General features: G+C 43.7%; 1 protein-coding gene across 3 annotated transcripts; it reads left to right on the top strand.

Moving 5' to 3' along the window:
* Positions 1 to 463: 463 nt before the first annotated feature.
* Positions 464 to 7,074, top strand: SET (SET nuclear proto-oncogene). 3 transcript variants are annotated; one of them, XM_074284895.1, is made up of 8 exons: positions 464 to 1,027; positions 2,908 to 2,965; positions 3,742 to 3,884; positions 4,359 to 4,462; positions 4,594 to 4,707; positions 5,153 to 5,323; positions 5,413 to 5,559; positions 6,147 to 7,074. In XM_074284895.1, exons 1-8 carry the CDS (start codon positions 955 to 957, stop codon positions 6,168 to 6,170), a joined length of 834 nt encoding a protein of 277 aa, XP_074140996.1. In that variant the 5' UTR covers positions 464 to 954; the 3' UTR covers positions 6,171 to 7,074. The 3 variants fall into 3 exon arrangements, with proteins under 3 accessions (XP_074140996.1, XP_074140998.1, XP_074140997.1); XM_074284896.1 differs by having other exon boundaries at positions 563 to 1,027; positions 2,908 to 3,050; positions 3,717 to 3,884; XM_074284897.1 differs by lacking the exon at positions 2,908 to 2,965 and having other exon boundaries at positions 488 to 1,094; positions 3,717 to 3,884.
* Positions 7,075 to 7,380: the final 306 nt, after the last annotated feature.

Consider the following 7,380-nt stretch of genomic DNA (forward strand, 5'->3'; position numbering starts at 1 on the left):
CTCCGGGCCTCCAGTAAAAATCGCGAGCCACAGCAGTAAAAACTAAGCACGCGGCCCGGACTAAAGTGCCGAGCCGAGTAAAGAGGCCGATCGTCTGGTCACGTGACAGACACCCCCTCCCCACCCTTCCCCCTCCCGGAGCCAGCGCGCGAGCCGCTTCGCAGAAGCTCCGCCGCAGCGCGCGAGGTGGATACAGAAGCCACGCCCCCTCGCCGCTCCTTTCCTCTTCGGTCCCCTCCCTCCTCCGCCTCCGCCGCCGCCGCGCGCTACTAGCGCGCTGACGTCCAGGGTATATGAAGAAGGGAAAGGCAAGGGGAGGAGGGGGGGAAAGGGCTAATCTCGTACGCCGCGTTCTTTTCCCTCCCTTCTCCCGCCTCTTCCCGAGGTCTTGTGTCTCCACCGCGCAGGGCCCCGCCCCTCTTCTTAGATGCTACAGCCAATGGGGCGGCGGCGCGAGACACCCGGACTGGGGGCGGGGTCTGCGTGTGGGGCCTGGCGCGCCTGCGCCCTGTCGCCCGCCCCTCGCCGCCAGGAGGAGGAGGAGGTGGTGGAGGAGGAGGAGGAGGTGGTGGAGGAGGTAGTGGAGGTAGTGGTGGTGCTGGTAGTGGTGGTGGAGGAGGCGGCTCTGGGAAGAGAGGGAGAGAGCGTGAGTGAAGGAGCGCCGTCTACGCGTCTCTGAGAGCAGAAGCAGAAGCCTCTGACCGAGGAAGACACTGCCGCCGCCCCTCCCCTTCCCCGCCTCAGGGTCCCCCCCCTTCCCCTCCCCGTCAGGCCGCGCGGAGAGAGCGCCCGAAGCCCCAGGAGGAGGCGGCCGAGGCCCCCCGAGCCCCGAGCGCGCGGACCGAGCGAAGCCGCCCGCCCCGTGTGGTGTGTGAGGTGAAAGGCAGCCGCCCGCCCGCCCCCCCTCTCCCTTCTCTCCTCCCCGGAGCCGGTGAGCGCGGAGAGAGCACCACCATGTCGGCGCCGGCGGCCAAAGTCAGTAAAAAGGATCTCAACTCCAACCACGACGGAGCCGATGAGACCTCAGGTGAGGGGAAGCGGGGGCCGCCGCCATTTTACCCCCCCTCCCTCCCTCTCTCCTTCTCATTTCTCCTGCTCGGGGTGCGCGGGGGGCCTGGGGCGCGCGGCAGCGGGCGCTGGGCGCGCGGGGGGCGCTGGGCGGAGGGGGGGAGCGAGCGGGCGTAGGAGGGTGGCGCGCGGGGAGGCCGGCGGCGCGATGTAGCGCGCGCAGGGAACGGGAAAGGGGGGAGGCCAGGGCCGGCGCGCGGGCCGAAAGGCCCGTCCTCGCGGTGTTGGCGAAGAAGGGGAGGCCATGTTAGCGCCTTTTTTTTCTTATCATAACATTTTTATTTTTTGATGGTGTTTGTACATGCGTGGTGTGCCCCCATGCATTGTGTTCCTAGGTGGCTACACAGCCGCCGCGGACGGGGCTTGCAAAGACGGGGGCGCTGCGGCCTGCATCGCGCTGCTCTGGCGGCGGAGGGAGACCCCCTCCACCCCCACTCCTCCCCCTTTCCTCCTCCTCTTTCCCCCCTCCCTCTTCACCCCCCCTCCCCCTCCCCGAGAAGCGGCTCTTTATTGTGTTCCGCCATGATGCTTCTCTCCCATCAGCCGCCACCGCCACATGGTGCGACTGCCTCTGGACACGGCCCCAGGCCCAGGGCGGCCGGGTTGCTCCCTCCAAGGGCTGCAGCATGAGCCCGGTGTTCTGTCCTCCCCCTTCTCCCTTCCCCTCCCCCACTGCCGCGTCCCCCGAGGGCGCTGGGCGGGGTGGGGTATTGGAGAGGTTGGAGGGGAGTGGAAACCACGCGGCCAGTTTAGGCACTGAGCTCTGTCCATCTCGTTGATGTTCAGGCCTCGTTGGGGGGGGATACCCTGGCCAGCGCCACTCCTGGCTGCTGGGAAGAGCCCCCCACGTGGGATCTTCATTCCACTAACAGCTTCCCTCAGACTGCCCCGGGATAGAGGAGTTGAGGGATTTTTTTTAGCTCCTTTAAAAAGGCATCACAAAACAAAACTGGAGTTAGGCGAGGTTAGTGGGCTTCCTCCAGCCTGGTTTTCTGAATTGGGGGGGAGGGGGTTGTCCCTGAGCTCTGGATGGTTCCCGGAAATGCTTCCCCACCTTCTCCTCATGCCTGATTGTTAACTTGCCCGCCTTTCTCCTTATTAAGAACTTGTTAAAAGAAAAAAAAATCATTTTCTATTGTCTACCTCTTCTGCTTAACACCTCCCCTAAGAAAGTTTTCTTACTTAAACACGTGCTTCACATACTTGTGCCCCTATTTCATGCCGAATGCTTAGGATCAACAGCCCGCCAGAAATTTTGGTTTGGGTGTTGGGGGATACGTCTTAGAATCTCATCAGGCAGGAATTTGAATTTGACCATATAAGAAGGAGGTAAACTTAAAAAGCGAGTAGAATGATGTCTGGCATAAAACCGCTGCTGTCTTAGGAGTTGCAAGATTATCATACCCTTGGAGAAAACTCAAGCATAGCCACTGTGTTTAAATTGATAGGGTGTTTATTGTTTGTTGGATACTGGGGGCTCCTGGTTAGCAGCTGCTATTCTATTTTGGAAGTTGTGGATATTTTAAGGCATTATAAGGGAATAGTCCTGTGCATACATAGTTTTGTCTCCGATTATTCCATGAAAGAACTGTTTTTTAATGCTTGCTTTAGTAGAACAAATAGTTTTTTGTTGCAACAGTATGGTTTTTAAAAATTAAGCAGCTTGATCATAATATTGGATATATTTCACGGTGATTTGTGAGTAACTTTAATTGGGTGAAATGGTTACTCCAAAAAATGATAGTAAACTCATTGTACTTGAAAATTAAAGTACTATGTCCCAAAAGAAATCAAGCTTTTCTTTTCAAATATATATTATCCTAACTTCTTTTTTTGCAGAAAAAGAGCAACAGGAAGCAATTGAACATATTGATGAAGTACAGAATGAAATAGACAGGTAAACTGAAGTGATTTTTTTTTTTTAACTTAAATTACATTAAAGCATTTGGTAATTAAGTGCTAAGTGAATTCTTAATTAAAAAGTGGACTTTGGATTTTGCATGGTGATTAGTGAATTATTTAAGTAAGCCACTTTTTGGTGGTAGCTGCTTACCTTGATTGGAAGTTTTATGATTCCGTGTTTTCCTCCCTAAAAACACTTGGGCAGCCACCAAACTATTTGATAAAAGATTGACCTTGGAGGGGTTAAATTTGACTTTGAAGGCTACTAATTGTCTGACTTAGATTGTAGAGTTCAGATGAATCTGAATTATGGAATCAGTATGTTTGGTTTGCCTTAACTTTGCAACACTGGTCTTGGCTTAAATTCCTATTGGTTTGAGGAAAGTTGTCCTGGTAATATAATAGACGAAATAAATCTATATAAGCTTACACTTGCTCATTTAGAAAGGAATTCTTTGGTGGTAATCTCTTGTTTGTTGTTCATCTACCTATTTACTGGATTTCCTTAGTAAATAATGAAACTTTAGGCTTTTGGGGTTTTTTGGTTTTGTTTTGTTTTCCTAATTTCATGTTCAGTTATTGGTTAGGCCTTTGGTTTTATGGATGAGATGGTGATAAAGGAAATTAACTCCCAAATTAGTTTTGAATTTTTCCTTTTTAACAGACACTTTGTGCCGGGTATGAATATTAAAACTCCAAGCTACAGATGCATTTGTACCTATTAGATCCTGGCCATAAAACTGTAGCTAACATGTCTTTCTTTTACTTCAGACTGAATGAGCAAGCCAGTGAGGAAATTTTGAAAGTAGAACAGAAATATAACAAACTTCGCCAACCCTTCTTCCAGAAGAGGTCAGAATTGATCGCCAAAATACCAAACTTCTGGGTAACAACATTTGTTAACCACCCGCAAGGTATGTTACTTTTCTTTGAGTTAGGTAAAGTAGGGAATAAAAAACCACTTATCTTTTTTTTAAAAAGTGGGATTTTTGGATTTTTTTTTTTTTTTTAAATTAAGGGAATCCAACCACATGAGAGAAGAATAAACTGAGGCTTAGAGTTAAATTTGTCATGTATGAATATCACCTACAGTAGCAGAGCTCCTAGAGTTTTGGAAATAGAAATCAATAGCACACTTGTTTTGAATGAGCCCCTAACTAGATACAAATTCTGTATTTGTGGACAGTTTTCCCTTGTATCTTCATATGGAACTTTTTTTGTGAATCAAAAAAATAGTTTTCCATGTACTAAACTAAATCCTTAAAATATTTTCTAAAGAAAGGGGTTTGTAACTATTTTTATATAAAAGTTGTAGCATATTGACTTATAAAAAAATTCCAAAGATTTATTATCTTGTCATGGTACTATTTTTTGCTATGCTTATCTAGTATCTGCACTGCTTGGGGAGGAAGATGAAGAGGCACTGCATTATTTGACCAGAGTGGAAGTGACAGAGTTTGAAGATATTAAATCAGGTTACAGAATAGATTTTGTAAGTAAATCCTTGTCAGAATATTTTTATTGTGGGAGTTTTTTACATGGGATTTTCTGTGGTATTATAGCTATAGAATAGGTACATTTACAGCTATGTTCATTTAACAGTGTTTTCATGTTTTAATATAGTATTTTGATGAAAATCCTTACTTCGAAAATAAAGTTCTCTCCAAAGAGTTTCATCTTAATGAAAGTGGAGATCCATCTTCAAAGTCGACTGAAATAAAATGGAAATCTGGGAAGGTATATATAGGACTTTTTGGTTTTAACAACTTAAACTTGAGAATGAATTGTTTCTATACTTTATATTCGTAGTAGGGGAATGGAGCATAAGTCTTATCCTTATATGATCTGACACGTTAAAGACAGGGTACTTTTTTTTTTTTTTTTTCTTTTAAAAAACTTTTTAATCAGACCAAAAATAATAAGTTGACTTTTACTGTGAAGATAATTGTTATTGTTCCCTAGGACACACAGAATTTAATAACCTTGAAGAAAAGAAATATTTCCTAGAAATCCAAATTCTTTAAACTGGGCTTAGAAAGTGCTATTAACAAGGTCTAAAGAAAGATAATTTGTCTTTTTAAATAGCAAAGGGGTTTTATTCAGTATTTAAGAAGTATTGTGAATACTTGCAGGGTAATGTGCTTTTATATCCTTATCTCTAACTCTTCCTATCTCTTCTTAGGACTTGACGAAACGTTCAAGTCAGACACAGAATAAAGCCAGCCGGAAGAGGCAGCATGAAGAACCAGAAAGCTTTTTCACTTGGTTCACTGACCATTCTGATGCAGGTGCAGATGAATTAGGAGAGGTCATCAAAGATGATATCTGGCCAAATCCCTTACAGTACTACTTGGTATGTCTTAGAGTTTGTAGCTTTCTTTCACAGTGCACTTACTTGTCTGTTTAGAGAGTGTTCTGAACAAAATTACCTGTATTCTTAAGGTTCCTGATATGGATGATGAAGAAGGAGAAGGAGAAGAAGATGATGATGATGATGAAGAAGAAGAAGGCTTGGAGGACATTGATGAAGAAGGTGACGAAGGTGAAGAAGATGAAGATGAAGATGATGATGAGGGAGAAGAAGGAGAGGTGAGAATTTATTACATAAGGTGGTTGGCATTTCCAAAACTAACTCTATGAAGTGGTCAGTTAATTTGCAAGCAGTGCTTGAAAAATTAGCATATGTGCTTGGCTTTATTTTTAATTCTACTTTACTTATATATCATAGGAATCTTAAAAGATTATTTTAGGTATCCAGTGATACTGAGGCTAGTGCCAGCTACTCTTAAAGCATATCCCATCAGATTTAAAAGCTCAATATAGCAAAATCTTATAGCCAAATAATTAGGATAGAATCTTGAAGTTTGTTACATTTGGTATATGTGTTGAATTTTGATCTATAGTTTGGGGTTACTTGTTTTCCTGTGACATGTATTGCAATGAAAATTTAAATTTAAAATTACATAATTATTTGTAATTTCATAATCATTAGACGTCTGAGATTAATATGATCCTTAAAAGGGGGCACCTCAGTTACCATTTTTAAAAGGCATTTGCCTCTTTCCTGCCACCTGTAGTTTTTGTAAGTCTTAGAACTAGGGTTGGACAGAAAGATTTTCTGAAAGGTAGTGGCTTTTCAACAGGAATTAACCACCATCCATTTTTCCCCCTAACAGGAGGATGAAGGAGAAGATGACTAATAGAACACTGATGGATTCCAAACCTTCTTTTACCTTTTTAATTTTCTTCAGTCCCTGGGAGCAAGTTGCAGCCTTTTTATTTTTATTTTTATTTTCTCTTGTGCGCATTTGCCTTGTTCTCTTGAGGTCTCTTTCTCTCCTCTGTACACCATGGTTCACAACTTTTTTGGGTGGGGGGGGGGAAATACCTTGAGCAGAATACAGTGGGAAAAGAATCTCTACCAGTTTCTGTTCCAAGTTCATATTTTTATCCCTTCCTATCTCAAAACAAACTGTTTATGGAATCAACACACACTGTGTTCTGTGGGAAAAAAGAAACCCTCTGCTCCCTTCACACCGCTGGAAGCTGAAGGGTGCTAGGCCCCTGTGTAGTAGTGCATAGAATTCTAGCTTTTTTCCTTCTTTCTCTGTATATTGGGCTCAGAGATTACACTGTGTCTCTATGTGAATATGGACAGTTAGCATTTACCAACATGTATCTGTCTACTTTCTCTTGTTTAAAAAAATGAAAAAAAAAAAAACAAAAAAAAAAAAAAAACCATGGGGTTATAGCAGGTCAGCAAGGGTGGGTTTGAGATGTTTGGGTGGGTTAAGTGGGCATTTTGACAACATGGCTTCTTCTCCTTTGGCATGTTTAATTGTGATGTTTAACAGACATCCTTGCAGTTTAAGATGACAGTTTTAAAATAAAATTCTCTCCTAATGATGACTTTGAGCCCTGCCACTCAATGGAGAATCAGCAGAACCTGTAGGATCTTATTTGGAATTGACATTCTCTATTGTAATTTTGTTCTTGTTTATTTTTAAATTTTCTTTTTTGTTTCACTGGAAAGGAAGATGCTCAGTTTTAAACGTTAAAATGTACAAGTTGCTTTGTTACAATAAAACTAAATGTGTACACAAAGGATTTGATGGTCTTCTCTCAGAATAGACTGTATTTCAGACCTCCCCTTCCAAGTCTGACGTAATTATTGTTGAACTTTTAGTGTCACCAAATCTGGCACATTTGTTTGATCACTAATATGATGTGCACTTTGCAAAATTACCTCAGGGCTGTATGGACTGATCTGCTAGAATTGAGTCAGAGTCAGCGTACCATTGTCCACAGCTGTAAAATACCTTGATGTAACGTGGCTAGAATTAATCCATGAATTACGCTATCAAGTATAGAATAGGTCTGGCAATCAAAAAGCATTTATTAGTGTGTTGT

The sequence above is a fragment of the Sminthopsis crassicaudata genome, chromosome 2 (assembly GCF_048593235.1).
Source record: "Sminthopsis crassicaudata isolate SCR6 chromosome 2, ASM4859323v1, whole genome shotgun sequence".
Classification (NCBI taxonomy): Eukaryota; Metazoa; Chordata; class Mammalia; order Dasyuromorphia; family Dasyuridae; genus Sminthopsis; species Sminthopsis crassicaudata.